At 48.6% G+C, this 16,878-nt stretch overlaps 5 protein-coding genes across 5 annotated transcripts; 3 read left to right on the top strand and 2 right to left on the bottom strand.

Moving 5' to 3' along the window:
* Nucleotides 1-136: 136 nt before the first annotated feature.
* On the bottom strand, nt 137-819 carry AO090005001572 (cornichon family protein; the record flags this gene model as incomplete). The annotated part of the gene is made up of 4 exons (XM_001818429.3): nt 137-229; nt 289-355; nt 447-602; nt 719-819. 4 exons carry the CDS (start codon nt 817-819, stop codon nt 137-139), a joined length of 417 nt encoding a protein of 138 aa, XP_001818481.1.
* A 1,076-nt stretch (nt 820-1,895) lies between these two features.
* Nucleotides 1,896-5,298, bottom strand: AO090005001573 (putative ATP-dependent permease ADP1; the record flags this gene model as incomplete). The annotated part of the gene is made up of 3 exons (XM_023236866.1): nt 1,896-2,132; nt 2,194-3,609; nt 3,670-5,298. 3 exons carry the CDS (start codon nt 5,296-5,298, stop codon nt 1,896-1,898), a joined length of 3,282 nt encoding a protein of 1,093 aa, XP_023089424.1.
* Nucleotides 5,299-5,477: 179 nt separating this feature from the next.
* On the top strand, nt 5,478-7,229 carry AO090005001574 (uncharacterized protein; the record flags this gene model as incomplete). Its single annotated transcript, XM_023236862.1, has 3 exons — nt 5,478-5,543; nt 6,006-6,433; nt 6,506-7,229. The coding sequence occupies 3 exons, from the start codon at nt 5,478-5,480 to the stop codon at nt 7,227-7,229; spliced, it is 1,218 nt and encodes a 405-aa protein (XP_023089425.1).
* A 488-nt stretch (nt 7,230-7,717) lies between these two features.
* Nucleotides 7,718-11,761, top strand: AO090005001575 (putative long-chain fatty acid transporter; the record flags this gene model as incomplete). The annotated part of the gene is made up of 6 exons (XM_023236860.1): nt 7,718-7,736; nt 7,831-8,615; nt 8,686-9,785; nt 10,727-10,763; nt 11,173-11,335; nt 11,718-11,761. The coding sequence occupies 6 exons, from the start codon at nt 7,718-7,720 to the stop codon at nt 11,759-11,761; spliced, it is 2,148 nt and encodes a 715-aa protein (XP_023089426.1).
* Nucleotides 11,762-13,812: 2,051 nt separating this feature from the next.
* AO090005001576 (hydroxyacyl-thioester dehydratase HTD2) lies at nt 13,813-14,979 on the top strand (the record flags this gene model as incomplete). The annotated part of the gene is made up of 2 exons (XM_001818433.3): nt 13,813-14,426; nt 14,493-14,979. 2 exons carry the CDS (start codon nt 13,813-13,815, stop codon nt 14,977-14,979), a joined length of 1,101 nt encoding a protein of 366 aa, XP_001818485.3.
* Nucleotides 14,980-16,878: the final 1,899 nt, after the last annotated feature.

Raw genomic sequence — 16,878 nt, 5'->3', positions numbered from 1 at the left:
GGCGCGTCCAGGTACCGCGCCGGAGAGGATTATCATGCTCGATCCAGCCTTACTTATCGCAAGACGAAACAGCGCATCACGCGATACTTCGGCCAGAACGGCCACCGCGCATCGCATGCTCCATCGCGTCACGAACTCAATGAGATTCGTCGCGGATCAAAGCAACGATCATACTGTACAAGTAGAAGAAAAACATCAAAAGGTGGAAACCTAGTTTGATGAAAGATTCCTGATAATCGGTCAGCTGGCATTCCGAGTGAGTGATGACGTAAATCCCGAGCAACCGACCTTCTTGTGTACGTTGAGCTTGCGGAAGATCTCGGTCGCATCCAAAAGGTGCGCGTTATCGTAAATCCTAAATAGTACAATGTCCTGTTAGTATCACCATTCATGAGTAGCTCCTTTGATTATTGTTCTCATTATAGAAATGAGAATTGAGGACGTACTTCTTGGCATTGAATGCCAACAGGGGCAGGTTCAACAAGATCGCAAGCCAGTAGCCATTGATTACGAACAAGAAGGTAAGGAAGGCATGGACGGCGGCTTCGGGGATAATGTAGGCGTTGAGACGGTTGCAGAGGTCAATAGGGTTGATGTAGTCACTGCGGGAAAGAAAGGCGGGTTAGCTCCGTCATTTTGTCGCAATCGCTTAGTGGTTTAGAGGTTGGAGCTCCTCCAACCTTAATGCCCACAAGCAAGGGAGGGGATAGCAACGTACCATTCCAGATCGCTATACATAATGGTGAAGAACACCTGCAGAAACAAGTTGACGGCGTTGATCAACACCGCCAACAGGTAGAGCCACGCTTCGCCGGACATGTTGGGCAGACTCGAGAGGTTATGTTCGGGGAATGTCTTAGGAGCTCGAGAGAAAAGGAAAAGAGAGAGAAGAGGACGAAGGTAGTTATAGCCGCTCTCAGTGGTTCGGAGGGGAAGATCGGCTACTTCAGAAGGAGTAAGTTAGAGGGGAAGACACCCGGTAGCAGACGACGTGAAGATATATTGGAGAAGTGGAAAGTCGAGGCTGGAGAAGGCGATTGGATTGGATTGGATTTCGGACTCGGTGTGGGCGGTGAGAGCGTCTGGAGTAGTCAATACACACTAGTCTCGTATGGTAAAAAAACATATGGACAACTACCCATCGATCATAGTATGTACATGTACATACATCCATACAGTACAGAGTACGTAGATACTGTAAGGACACTACGCAGTAGTAGGTATAGAAAGGAACCATTACCGATAAGACTGGTATTAATAATAAAATCCATACATAGAGGTCGGATGCGATATCGCTGTGGGATGCCTCAGTCCACGATTAGTTTTACTACTTATCAGAAGCGGAGTCTCTCAAGTCAACACTCCAAAGGAGCATGCTTGCCAGCTACCTACATAGAACAAACCATACTCAAGGTATAGTCTGCTTTCACATCCATTATGCATGCTCCAATTTACACAATCTGGACTAAAATAAAATAATAATCAATTAATAGTATCATATATAATAATAAAACTGCCCCTCATATGAAACCCGCACGATGACGTGGGGGAGACACGTGCTTCCATCCGCATCTGGAGTCTTCTACTACTTTGGGGTCGGCGTAATAATTCTCATTCCTCATATGGGCATATATACACTTCCGGAGAATCGTCTCTACCCCTCAACGGGCATTAAGACAGGGGCTAGATGAACATGATATAGATGGAGGGCAGAAAAAAAAAATCAAAAAAAAAAAATCAAACCAAGAGTGGGAGAAAAAGGTATAAGAACATGATACAGTATCTTGTCACCAATCAACAACAAACAATAAGAGCCGGGGATAATACTAGTCTCGCCGAACGTAAATTAGACGAGGCGCAAGAGGCGAGAATGGCGTGATGCATTCATTACGCGACTACCGCTTCTCAATGAGGAAAACATGCATTGCTCCGTAGGCAATCATGATGAATGCGCCGGAGATTATACCCAGCCCAATAACATCCTTCCAAAACGCCAAAGTATCGAACCCAAAAGCGCTCAGGATGGAGGCCCCTGGGACCTCAATGTCCAGCCCATACTTATGGTCGATCAGCGTAAGGAACGTCACTTCGTTGACAATCAAGGCCTCGAAGCCGTAGTGGAAGATGGACAACTAGGGTATGGTTAGCTTTTTGTATCCTACCTCCAGGAAGCTCGAGTATCTATAAACTTACGGTTTGCAGCCACAAAGCGGACTTAGGAATTGCATCGTGGTTGAGTAACAGACCAGCAAATAATAGACTGAATAGCATCACCAAACTGCCAATCAAATTGGCCACTCCTCCATCGCGGAAAACGATACCGATGAAGAGACAGATGTTGGCAGCTGCGAGGTTGAAGAGAACAAGTACTAAGATAAACCGGAGAAACTCTGGCCATGCTGGGATCAGCCCAGTCATGGGATACACGATCACTCCCATGATCACCGGGGGCAGTAGGCGCAGAGGCACGATGTCGAATACCACCTTGGCCGCAAAGTACGTAACAGGGTGATAGTAGCCATTCGCCCGTTCACGGACAAACAGGAGTCGCTCTGCTGAGAAAACCGTGAGACTAGTGAGTGTACTGAATCCAAACAAGGCGAGGATGAAGAAGAAAAGGCCCAGACGATTTTGAAGCCCCTTGATATCGTCCGTCAATCCATAGAACAGGTATCCGCACAGCACAGCGAGCAGAATAGAGATAGCATAATGGGTTAGCATTAACATAGGATTCCGGTATAGGTTCCGCCAAGTTCGCTGAGACAGGATGAGAAACTGCCGGAGCAGGCCGACCCTAGCATAGCTCTTGGGTGTACTAGTAGGGGCGCCTGAGAGGATGTCTGAGTTGGCCGAACCATTCGCGGTACGAGCATTCTGAACGGCTGCTACGATTTCATCATTCACGGAACGAGCAACGTCTGAGCTGGTATAATTCGCAACCAAGATATCGAGATCGGTTTGACCTGGTGCAATTGGAGGTAACTCGTCAGGGTCGTCGAGGATCTGGGGTGGAACATTGCCCTGTTGGCGAGAGAGGCGTAACCACTGCTGGGGGTTCTCCGTCACATCAACTACATCTTCCTCATCTGTTTTGGGGGTGGCGGGGCGTTCACGATCTTTCTTGCGGGAATAGAGTTGCTTATCTTGGCGTTGCTTGAGAGAGACGCGGCGTCCATTTTTCGGTCTTCGATTTGCTTCCAGTGTGCTACTGGAATTATCCTCGATACTTGCGTTTGATGCACTAGCCACTGACTTGACAGCCCGCAAGCTGCTTGATGCAGTCTTGGGTGGGTCTGAGCGCACGTCTAACAACGGGGATACGACCTCGTCGGTATGGGACCGGGTAACACTGGCATGCATCGTGAGATCCACGAGATAATCAGCAATATTGAATCCAGGAGGGCAAGAATATCCAGAATTGTAGAAGTACTGCTGGCATGTGGAAAAAGGACCCGAGTATACTGTCTTCCCATGTGCCAGGAGAACAAGTCGGTCGAATAGAGCAACGATGTTGGATCGCGGTTGATGAATAGTGAAGATGACGGTCCGATTGTAAGTCTTCGCTAAGGTCACCAGACATTCAACAACATTGAATGCATTGAAAGCGTCCTATTCAAGTATGTCAACAATCGCTGGGTGTTAAGTTATTCGAAATATTTCTTGTCTTACCAGTCCGCTAGTGGGCTCATCCAGGAAGAGAATGCTAGGGCTAGTGACCAGTTCGCAGGCAATTCCCACTCGGCGCTTCTCGCCACCAGAGATACCACGGCCTTTCCCTTCTTCTGAGCCGATTAGCTGGTCCCTGATATGATGGATGCCAAGCTGCTTTTCAACCTCAAACACTCGCTGCTCTTTGGCTGCTCGGCTCATGTCCCGGGGGAGCCGCAGTAGTGCGCTCGTCAGGATCGTTTCATGTACAGTCAGGGTAGGGAGCATGGTGTCTTCCTGATCGACGAATCCTATCATGCTCTTGAAGTCATGATCATTGACTTTTTCTCCGTTGATATAAAAGTCACCGCGGACTGCACCCCGCTTGTTTTTTCGAGCAAGAATATCAAGAAATGTCGTTTTTCCCGCACCTGAAGCCCCCATGATGGCTGTAATCTGGCCCGGCTGGGAGACACCCTGAATACCAGAAAGGATTTCCTTTCCATTCAAATAATAAGACACATTATCCCAATACAGCGCTGCTGGCTTGTGATCCGTCAAGAGTTTGGTGGCCTCATCATCCGAATCATCGGAGAGAGGCAACTGAATACGTCCCCGATACGATCTGCGAGATAAGTACCACACGGTCAGAATCACTGCCACAACAAAGAGTGCACAGCCAGCGATAACTCCAGCGATGAGGGGAGTGTTGATTTGTTTCACGGGCCGCGTGTATCCAGGTACATCTGTTTTGTACAAGCACTCTCCAGATTGGCAGTTCAAGAAGATACTTTCGTCCCCGAAAACGCTCTTGATCAAGTTATCCATGGCGGGTTCCTGGAACTTGCTGCCGTCATTCGCACTGCCACCGATGGTAGACACCGACGTGAAGGAGGCAGGACCTTGGATGGACTGGTCAAGAAAATCTCCGATGTCAATCGAGCCCTCTTCTCCACAGAGCATGCGGCCCGGAATGCACTTGCACCTGATATTCTCGCATTTGTAGTGAGTGCTGTTCCGGTCGTGGGTGGTTTCCAGGCCCCATTCGCAGGTATCTAGACCACAATAAAACGATTCCACCTGGTCCACCCAAAATTGGAAATTACAGCTATGATCCTCCGCCTTACAGGAGAACGTCACCTGGGGCTTTTTCTCCTTGAGTTGATCGAGGATTTTGCGGTTGGTCACATCGCACATCTGAAAATTTTCCTTGACCGTGACACCTTGGCTGTAACAGACACCACCTTCGCCTTCAGGCGTCATGGCATTACAAACGTCATCACTCTGACACACATTGCAGTTAATTCCCCCCCAGCCATCTTTGCAGTTGCAGTACTTGTCTGTCCGTGGGGTCCTCTCATGGCCATCGGCTAACGATCCACATGTCGGCTTCGAGCAGTCCTCGCCAGCAAACCCAGGAGGACATACGCACTTTCCGGACAAATTATCGCAGGAAGCAAATTGAGCACATTGAAAGGCATCTAATTGGCAGTTGAAACATGGTGGGCAATCGTCGGGGCGTTTATCGAAAGCATTGAAAAGCGGAGACACAACACGGGTGTCGGAATAGTTGCTCTGTGCTACAGCTGCAGACACTGACAACGAGAGCAGGGTGGCTAGGTAGAGCTGCACCGGTAATTTTGATCGCATTGTGATCGATGTATGAAGATCGGACAGCAGTCGCCTCACTTACTCGCAATCTGGGCCTCGGGTCAAGCGGAGTGACCAGGGCGGAGTAACTAAATGACAGATGGGCTTAGTAGGTAAGATGACATTGATTAATGCTGTTAGTCGACGTTCAAAGGCGCTATCTATAGAAAGCAAGAGAAATGCAGAAACTTCTCGCAAAAGACAAGGCTGAAGAGAAGCAAAAACAAGGCACAAAAGGAGTGGTGGTGAGATGCAGGGAGAGATGTAGTTGAGAGGTTGAGACGGTAGCGCAAGTCACCGATGACGCGGGCGGAGGACCTGCATTGGCATGCCGGCTGGGTGCCTGGCAGCCTGGGGCATTCACGTTACTTTTACTCCAAGAAATGGGGCTTCGGCGTTAAATCCGGGGCGTTGTGCACGTGACCTGTGGTGAATTCGACCACGATTCTAGAAGCTGGCCGACATTTTAGAAAAAGAGGCGGGGGGAGGGAACATAATACTAGTAAAAGACCGGAAATTTTAAAATCTTCTGTGAGATTTCCCGCGAAGTCCCATCCCCATCATCATCATCATGGTTCAAGTAAAGGAATTTGCCGTGGAGCAGGCATGTACATACGTCCTCCCTCCCCTCACAACCCCGCATAAATTCAAGTGCTTTTTTGCTAACGTCATGGAAGTGGATGGATAAATATGAACAACATGCCAAGTACAACATAGCAGAGACATGCTGTGCCTCCATTTCAGTGAACGATCTCCAAGAGCTTTCCGAGGATAAATCTTTGAGCCCATTAGATCTCTCTACCAAACTCACGTATGGTGCTATTCGAGGTTCGGAACGGCTTCGGAGGACCTTGGCCAATCTCTACTCGGTCAAAACACCGACCCAATTGCCTTCTGATAACGTTTTAATTACGCCGGGTGCTATTCAGGCCAACTTCCTTTTGCTTTATTCATTAGTTGGGCCGGGGGACCATGTCATCTGTCATTACCCCACATATCAGCAGCTTTACTCGGTCCCAGCATCGCTTGGAGCCGAGGTGAGCCTGTGGAAATCGAAGGAGAACGACGGGTGGAAATTAGATCTTAACGAATTGAAGGAGTTGATTCGCCCCAACACCAAGCTGATTATCCTTAAGTATAATACTCCTCTTTACCTCTTCGCATTGTTACCTCGCCCAACATGACTGACCCAAGGTTTCGGTGACAGTAATCCGCAGAACCCTACTGGGGCTGTGATTCCTCAGGCTACGCTGGAAGAGATCGTGGAGATTGCGCGCAGCTCCTCGATCTTTGTTCATGCCGATGAAGTCTACCGGCCTATCTTTCATTCCATTACTCCTATGGAGCCTGAATTTCCATTATCGCTCCTTTCTCTGGGATACGAACGCACAATTGTAACTGGTTCAATGTCCAAAGCTTATAGCTTAGCAGGCATCCGCGTGGGATGGATTGCTTCTCGTGATCGGTCTGTTATTGAGGCATGCGCTTCTGCGCGGCACTATACTACCATCTCGGTAAGCCAGTTGGACGACGCCATTGCGAGCTATGCCCTAGATGCAAGCTGCATTCACAATCTCTTAAAGCGGAATATCCAATTGGCGAAAACGAATCTGGCGATCCTTGAAAAGTTCATTGAATCTTACCGGTGGGCCTGTGGGTGGGTCAAACCACGCGCAGGAACGACGGCATTTGTGCGATTTAGCAAAATGGGAAAACCCGTTGACGATGTTGCCTTTTGTGAAATGCTTCTGGAGCGGACTGGCATCATGTTTGTGCCGGGAAGTCAGTGTTTTGGTGAGGGCGAAGACTTCAAGGGTTACGTCCGGATCGGAGTAGTCCAAGAAACCCACGTGTTAGAAGAGGGGTTGGAGGTGTTAAAATCTTTTATGGAGGAGGGGTATGAAGAAGTGCCCGTCATCCGGAAGAAATAAATGATGGAATGGGGTTGTATGGAAGCTCCTGGAGGTCCGAGCCATAGGAACTTTCAATGCCTTAAATAAATATATTTGTTTTCCTTGGCCTCCGAGCATGTGACTTGATTACATTCCAGGTAGACCAAAGATCAAACATCATAGACATAAGACATTCTTATTCTTGTTCTTATTATTTTTATTTTTAAACTCCAAGAACTAAAGCGGACTACTGAGTACTATTTCTGAACCAGACGGAAAAAGTGGATCAGAAGATTTAATGCTGGGTCCCCGTTTTCCGAGAGAGCCGGACCCATAAATCAAGCCGAGGCAACTCCAATCACCCTTCAACACCATGATCCATGGACCATGGGGACGTCCATTTAAACTCATTCCTGTACTCTTTGCGCCTTCGACACTTCCTCTCGCTTCGTAACCCCCCGACTATTTGAGCGTCAACTCGCATAAAGCGTGTGTCCCTAGCAGATCCCTGCTACAGCTCCCCCAAGATGCCTCTCCCTTTACCTGGTATGTTACTGGATTCCCATCCAAAGTGCCAAGGATTAACAAAGTACCTTTCATTGATGATGATGGCCACTGACCATATACTCTGGGAATACAGATATTCCCCTTTCTATCGCTACCCCTGCTGTCGCCACCACACTCGCATACCTGAACGCTAAATACTCCCTCTTCTATGATGTAACATTAATCGGGGGCTTGATCAAGTCCATTTTCAAGTCTCGCTTGGCAGAGCGTCGTGACCATCTAAATCTCTTCTATGTGCTAGAGCAGCATGCTTTGGCTCCGGCGACCAAGGATAACCAATTCATTGTCTACAATGGCCGTGCCTGGACCTTTCATGAAACCTACGTCATGGCGTTGCGGTATGGCGCCTGGCTTAAGAAAGCTCACGGCATCAAGCCCAAGGAGATCGTGGCGATGGATTTTATGAACTCTTCGACCTTCATATTTCTTCTTCTGGGACTCTGGAGTATCGGCGCCGTGCCTGCGTTCATCAACTACAATCTGTCAGGCAAACCCCTAACACACTGCGTCAGAACATCGACCGCTAGACTATTGGTGGTTGACGAGGAAATCCGTCAACAATTTACGCCTGAGCAGATGGAGACACTGGGTTCACCGGAGTTCCGTGAAGGTGGTGGGTCGGTCGATGTGGTCTTCCTCACACCAGAAGTGGAATCCCAGATCATGCAGATGGAGGCCACGCGCGAAGATGACAGCGTCCGAAATGGCCCTGCCCTCCGTGACTTGGCTTTACTTATATACACGAGCGGTACTACCGGCCTCCCGAAACCCGCTATTGTCAGCTGGAGGAAGTGCTGGTCCGGCGGCACATTTGTCGCCCATTGGTTGGGGTTGGCTAAGAATGACCGTTTCTTCACAGTAAGCTTCACTCCAACTCTTGCAAATTGTTCACTGTTATTTCTTGCGCAATAGGCTGATATCAATACAGTGTATGCCACTTTACCACTCATCCGCCTCGATCCTCGGGTTTGTAACTTGCCTGATGAGCGGATCAACTCTGATTATCGGCCGCAAGTTCTCCGCTAGAAACTTCTGGCGAGAAGCACGGGAGAATCAAGCAACAATTGTACAGTACGTGGGTGAAACCCTGCGGTACTTGATGGCCGTTCCGCCTGAAATTGATGCTGTCACTGGAGAGGACTTGGACAAGAAGCATAACGTTCGCGCAGTGTTCGGGAACGGCTTGCGGCCTGATATCTGGGGCCGCTTCAAAGAGCGTTTCAACGTACCCACGATTGCTGAGTTTTATTCCGCAACCGAAGGCACCAGTGGGTCCTGGAATCTCTCTTCTAACGACTTCACAGCAGGAGCAATTGGACGAAATGGTTCGCTTAGTAGGCTAATTTTAGGAGGCGGCCTGGCTGTTGTTCAGGTTGATCATGAATCGCAGCAACCCTGGCGGGACCCTAAGACGGGTTTCTGTAAGGAAGTGCCACGGGGCGAGCCGGGTGAGCTGCTGTATGCCATCAATGCGGCTGACCCCGTAGAGACTTTCCAAGGATATTTTAAGAACTCTAAGGCTACCGAAAGCAAAATTGTTCGTGACGTGCTGCGAAAGGGTGATGCATACTTCCGCACTGGCGATATGGTGCGGTGGGACGCTGAAGGCAGGTGGTACTTCAACGACAGACTCGGCGACACCTTCAGATGGAAGAGTGAAAATGTGTCCACGAGTGAAGTAGCCGAGGTATTGGGAGCGCACCCAGATGTGCATGAAGCTAACGTCTATGGCGTTACGCTGCCTAATCACGACGGACGTGCCGGCTGCGCCGCGATTATTCTGCAACAACAGCACCAGGCCACCGACCCATCGGTGCTCATACCCCCTACCCCAGAGACACTGAGCAGTCTTGCAGCTCACGCCCTAAAGAATCTACCTCGCTTCGCAGTTCCACTTTTCCTCCGTCTCGCGCCGGAAATGCAGGGAACAGGAAACAACAAGCAGCAAAAGCATGTACTGCGAACTGAAGGAGTAGACCCGTCGCTGGTCAGTACTTCAGACAAACTGTACTGGCTCCAAGGGGACAAGTACGTGCCTTTTGAGCAGAATGACTGGAGCCGATTGCAGGGTGGACAGGTGAAGCTGTAGTGGTTTCTCCTATCCTGTGTTATGACGAGCTATACAATATGCTTTCTCTGTTAGGCTTTTTGGTATATATATGCAGTGAACATTATCCCCGCCTACCTGGCATTGATACCCTGTCCACTAGTTACTTTAGATTGCGTCGGGTATGAGCCGTACATGTATTTTGTGATATCATTAGCGTCCGAACAATATTATTTCCAACGCATGTTATATGTTATATGGATTGTCCTACGGTCTACCAAAACTGTCACCGTCCCACAACATGTAACTCGACACAGCGAAAAGCTGGATATACCACCGCTGTAAAGCCAAATGCAAGCCACATGCCTAGATCACAATTCTGAGGCAAGGCTTTGGCAATCGGTCCGACAAAGTATGACTGAGACTGCAAGGATACGTTAGTGACTGTATATACTAGGCAAGAAGAACATATGTTATAGTCCATCATGATAGTATAGGACGTATTGCATATGACAAAAGCGCTTACCATTCCAAGGACGGCACCTAAAATCCCGAACACAAAGCTGGCCCCGGCAGCAAGTCCCATCGGCAACCGATGTGGATTATTCCAAACTGTCCAGTCATAGTCGCGCCCTCGGCGAAAAACCCACGTCTCTTCTAGACAAACCGCCAGCCATGCCACAATCCAGTAGGACATGAGCGGGAGGAAATTCTCCATGATCTCGCGAAGATACTCGCGAGCGACAATTGCACAGACGGTGTAGATCACGACTTCTAGTGTAGTCAGGAGAGGCCGTGGAATGCGTGGGCCGTAGCGACCTAGCATTTGGAGGTTGAGGCCCGCTGAGTATGTGCATGGGATATTGTTGGAGACTGTGCCAAGGAGGAGGATGACAGCGCAAAAGCGGCCAAAGCCGTGTAGGTTGCTGAAGGAGGCGGCGAGCAGACTCCCTGGGGAGGTAAGTGAGGCCTCGATCCAAGCTGGATTCGAGTCAATCCCTGTTGCTAGACCGATGCCTAGGAGTGTTGTCAAAGCCATGGCCAGGCTCATGCCTGTGCTACCGGCGAGGAACATTCGCCATGAACTAGTTGCTGTTGGGAAGTAGACGAAGTAGTCTGCGCTTGCTGGAGCCCAGGTAATGGCTGAGGCGAAGCAAAGCGAGAAAAATGAAAGCCAATCTGAGGCGGTCGCTCTAGGGATATCTGGGGTTGAGAAAGGCGAGGTGATGAAGCTTGGCCCAGCAGAGCCGATCATGATGGCCAACGTTAAGATTTGTATGATCCAGGCGTATCTATGGCTGGATGTCAGTTGGAAGACCATGAATGAAGGCAGTGCAGGCCGGAACTATCTATGGATAGGGCTTCTAGTTACCTAGTATAGAACTGGAAAAGGTGCACACCAAGAGTGGCGATGAACCAAGTCAGAATCGATACTACAATTATACCAACAGGAACAGCTGTACGGCCTCCGGATACTGTATAGATGACCTGGCCTCCGAGAATGCAGTTCACCATGCCATATCCCAGCATGGTGAGGATATTGAGTAGACAGCAAACCTTGCTGAGGTAGTATCCAAGGAAGTATCGAGTCACGACCTAAGTGCAATATGAATTATAAAGCCCATAATCATCCGTCTTGATATTTCTTACCAAGGTTCGATTCCCACTTTTGGGACCCCAAGTACTCATATACCCTACACACATACTTCCTAGTATAACCCCCAAAGTGGCGCATATGGTGGCCTGGGTCCAATCAAGCCCATATAAGGATGGACCGTACAGTCCCACGATGATGTTGTTCCCGGTCAACGCAGAGCTTAGCCACAAAAGAAAGATGCGGGTGTAAGTATTAGGTGCTGGAGGCTGACGCTCATCATCTGCTACGCGTTGAATTCCTCGAGCCTCCACTCCAGACACTTGGCTGAATACTCGACCAAATACCGCGATACCTCTTTGAAATTTGGAGCTCTTCAATTCTGCATCGGTAGATAGTAACTCCAGTGTATGGACATGGGGTCCGGTCTCTTTGACCTGTACTTTTGCGTCGTAAATCTGTTCGGTGTTTGCCATTACAATTGTCACGAGGGTTGGCTTTAGGAGAGAGAAAAAAAGATCTGGGAGCAGGAGAGCAGAGCGAATGAATGAAACAAATAAAGGAAGAAGGTGCGTCGAAGACAATGAGCGTTAATCCTACACTTCTGTAGTCATTGGGATCCTTAGTAAATATTCCATTGAATGCAATCCTTCCTCAGTGACAGCGTCGATCAGCCGACCTCATTACATATATACTCCTTCGCTACCCGGAAGAAGTGTCGAGTGGCGTCTATGATGCAGAAGAGTCACCATGTAATTGACAGAGTAAGCACCGTAAAATGTTGATGCCTAAACTTAGATATGTGACAATTGCCAAAGTAGCAATTGGCGAGGGAACAATAGGGGGGCCTGCAAGCTTCTCTCATGAACATGGAATGAAATCAGGTCCAGAATCTAAATCGACCCAGGCTCAGGAATGTTTGCAGGTCCCCTTGCTTATTGGTAGTAGCCTGTGCAAGGACTTGCGCATGAATAGCGATGTCATCGTTCTCTCGATATGATGTTACTGTTGCTTTCTATCGCTGCAGACTTGACGTAAGGGATTAGTATGTTTGTGCTGCTGAAAGGTATTCCTGTATTGCATTAGTGTTCAGTCAAAGAATTTCAAATCGCACAGGTAAGACACATGGTGCCCCTTTTTATCAAGGGGCTGGCTACTTAACTACTGGCCTAGACCAAGATTGTTCCGCCACATTGCAAGCCTTCTGATATGGTGGCGCCTCGACTCAGAGATACGTCTTATCGAGTAGGAAATGATCGAGAATGCTCCATATAAGCCATAAATATTGATCAGCAGCCATGTGACACTCGCTTGTCACGTTGCAAGGTGGATCTGATGACCTTTTCTGTGTATATAACCTCTGGTCCATTACAGATTTGATCTGGAAGCCTATGGGGCTGTACGCTATGCTTCGGCAATGCATAGGATCTTGCAGACACATTGTTGGCTTTGGACTGCTCCTTCCAACATGTCCCAGGACATCTTATTGGCGTCTTTAAACCGCACATGGGAAGAGAGAGATGCCGTAAAAAGTGAGGAAGAAGATGAAGCCCCTATACCCTGAGTACCCGTGATATCATATCATTGTCTTTTCACTAACAGGCAACGCTATTGATCACACCTTTCCAGTCTGGCATACCTGAGCCCAACAAAATCTTCAACCTTGCACAAAGCCACTCTATAAACCTGGTTATGCATAGTAAGGGGGAAGACAAACGGCTATTTTGGCATTTCAAGAGTAAGTGGTATTGCTCCACTACACAAAACTCAGCCAGCAATTCCCAGTTTGCTCTCTCCAGCTTTGACGATTTCGTCAGGCTCGGATAGTGTCATCTAGGCTGAAAATGACCACATCGAAGGGCCGCTAGAAAAGCTCGAGGATGGAGAAGTCCAGGCATTTATTAGGTTTGCAGGCACAATTTTCAGAGAGATACTAGGTATATTTGCAAAACACCCGAAAGTAGTGGACCACAAAGCAGAGATGAAGTTGGGTCTAGAAGTTTAGGTGGAGACCGAGAGGGCAAATCGGTTGAAATCACAATCCCCTGAGTCTTCTGGCTTTCACCTTGTGTTTCGGCAACACACTAATTGATCCGGCCCTTGTACACGCCGTGAATCCAAATAGTCCGTTGGGGTACTTGCAACTGTTAAGGAAATGATTTCGAGTTCGTCTCGGCGAAAGAAAAAGTCGCCGATGTTAAGTTTGATGATGTTACTTCCTGATTCGGTTAGTACCTCGGAAACATCACTATCCAGGATTCCGAGACCGAGACCCATGGCCCGAGTTTCGGAACCCCCTCAACCCCAACTCTCGAGATGCTCCCCCAGTAACCCAGCTTCTAAACTCCTTTTTAATTAGCAAGAAAGCCAGGGATTGAGCAAAGTCAAGACCATAGCTGCCGTATAAACTCAGGATGTCACTCTCTTCAGCTGTACAGGGGGCCAGGCATTCCAACCAGAACCTGTTTCGAGGGTGCTCTTCGTTCCGTCGCTTCTCAGTACACCATTGTCGACGTTCAGTGGCCGATTCCTCCGCCACATCCATTGCAGCATCATTCTTGTCGCGCTTCCAGTCCCTGGGACCGCAAACTCGCTCACAATTTCTTGACGCCAATCAGCTGCAGCTTTTGTCACTCACATTGAACCGTCCATCTCTATATCCTGACACCCCATCGTTGAGCAATGCTTCAACCTCAATACCTGCAGGCACGCCCCTTCCGCCAGGCTATCACTTAGTTTACTTCACTCCTGCGTTTCTGGAAGATGAATTAGGTGCGGACGGTACTGACGCCTCTTACAACCCAGAGACTCCATTCACCCGGCGCATGTGGGCAGGCGGCGAGGTGCACTGGCCGCGTGCCGCAGATGGGAGCCCTAACCCATTGCTTGTGGGTCAAGAAGTGCAAGAAACTACGAGAGTACTAAGTGCCGAGCCCAAGGTTGTACGTAAGACCGGAGAGGAAATGATCGTAGTGGGCGTAGAGAAGGAGTTTCGCAACGAGCATGGCGTGGCTGTTATTGATCGTCGGTAAGTTCTCATCTTACGTTTATACTAGTATGCCCCCGTGATGTTTGGATACTAATATTCTACCAGGAACTGGGTCTTCCGTAAAGCACTAGCTGTGCCATCTGTATCTTCTAAGACAACAAATAACCCGGCGCCATTGCCTTCGGCACCAGCCTCCTCGTCAACTGTCTCAACGGCTAAGACTCACATCCGTACCTTGAGACAGACAGCCGTTACTCTTTTTCGGTTTTCGGCGTTGACTTTCAACCCTCACAAGATCCACTATTCGACTCCATGGGCCCAGCAGATGGAGGGACATAGGGATATCGTCGTCCACGGCCCACTTAACTTGATCTCGATCTTGGATCTCTGGAGAGACACACGGTCAAACAAGAGTGACCCTGCTTCGATGCTCCCAGAGAGCATTACGTACCGGGCGACGAGTCCTTTATACGCAGAGGACAAGTACCAGATTGTGCTCGATGAGGAGGAGGGACTTGGTGTAGGGGCAGTGCAAATTCTTGCTCCTGGCGGACAAGTTGCGATGAAGGCCGAAGTCAGGTCGGCTAAATGAATTCTGGTGGTCTTGTCTTCTCGGCTGTGGTTCAATAACTCTCGTCTAAACATCGTGCAGATGGAGGGGAAATGTCAAACTCCTGGAAATTCTGGGTTACGAGGATACAAGTAGATTTCGAGCCATTTAAAGGGCTCCCGATCTGTAGTGATTCAGGAAGCCGAAAATTGCAGTCGCTAAATTTCATTAACCGCCAGGAACCTGCTCGAGAGTAGCTGAGGTATCTGAGAAGCTACATACATTTCTGTTAAAGTCGATAGGCTCTGACTTCTCTCCATGAATTGGAGGTATCACTCGGGGTGCATGAGTCCATGTATCTGGTATAGTCGGGTGCTTGGCGTATAAATCCTGTGCCAGAAACTCGTATGAGTTCGCCAAAATCGGCAGATACAGTTCGGTGGCAGGTGTTCTATTGAATACGAGCTCATATACGCCCGCAGACATCGGCACGAACCTTGCACCCACAGCAGGGTGGAACTGAAAGTAGTTCCAATCATATCTGAAATCATGTTCATGCCGATATATCGTGGGAAGCTGCCCCGTTTCAGGTGAACGTGGCGAGGGCATAAGCTTAATCTTAGAAGCGATCAAGTCCCCATATCTTTTTGCAAGACAAGCCCCGGCAAAGACAAGACATTCGAGACGACTCGCAACTGCCTCCAACGACGGCAGATCATTCGACATGGCTTCTAAGGTTGATTGTGCTAGAGCTGCCCAGTCTGCGTCAACATATTGGAGCGTCTGAGTCAAACTTCGGCCTGTTTGAGGCACCCCAGGCAGTGGCAGGATGACTGCTGTGTTATTAAAAATAGCATTCAAGACACTGAAGTGTACGCCAGCCGGCTTGATACCTGTCAGCAACATCCTGCAGAAATAGTGTATTTTTACACTTACATCGCTCAGAGGACAAAGCAAAAGACATCTATTGTTCCCAAGCATAGAGCTCTGAGTTTCATAGCCTTCTGGGGCAGAGAGCCCAATACTACGTGCTACATTTGCGATGAAACTGTGAGATAATAACATGGGCTTCGGAGATCCTAGGGTCAATCAGCTGATGCCCCCTTGCACCTTACCATTGCTTTTTGATGACTTGCCTGTGGAACACGGGTTGTGGACGATGAAAGCGGTTTCGTAGTACAGGAACTTCAATTCCTTATTATACTCATATCTCCTTTGGTGCTCATGTAGAAGCTGCTCAAATAGGGGCAGCTCTAAAACGGAGATCTGCTTTCCACGCAAAGTGGCTCGAACCTGTGGAAAGGCCGCATTTGTCGTGATTATAACAGAACATTCGACGTCCTCTAATAGCTTGTGATTCTGAGTCACTGTATTTCTTTCTGATATCAAACACAACTAGAGCTCTCAGTGATCAGCGACAAGGGCACGGCTTTATATACATGTCTATGACTTGCACACCTTGAAGCCAGCTTTCATGGCCGCAATAAGCGTGATAGAGCACAAGGGACTATTGGGCGCTAACCAGGCCAGTGACTCTCCTGTATTGGCTCTTCCCAAGGCACTGGTAATACAATTGGCAACACCGTTCACAGCATTTGCAAGTTCGGCATAAGTAATCTGGCTATATCCAACGTCAAGACTCGTCGGGGAGGTGGGGTATTCCATCCAGAGACCATTGGGATCATCGCGAGCCAGCTCGTCAATGATAGTAGGCAATAATTTCCCCTGGGAAGCAGCGTCAATTCGGGTGTTTCCCATTCTGATGGGTGGGGAGGAACACTCGATGAAAGGCATGGTGGGCAATGGTAAAGAACCAAGCTTTATTATGCCCGATAATCATTTGAGAAAAAGATTTCAGATAATCAAAACGAAGGGAACTTAAAGTATACAGATCGTCAAAAAAAAAAAAGAAAAGAAAAAAGAAAAGGCAAAGATATATAA

This window comes from Aspergillus oryzae, chromosome 1 (assembly GCF_000184455.2).
Source record: "Aspergillus oryzae RIB40 DNA, chromosome 1".
In the NCBI taxonomy this organism is placed as follows: Eukaryota; Fungi; Ascomycota; class Eurotiomycetes; order Eurotiales; family Aspergillaceae; genus Aspergillus; species Aspergillus oryzae.
The sequence above is the reverse complement of the archived record's forward strand: the minus strand, read 5'-3'. Positions and strand labels throughout refer to the sequence as shown.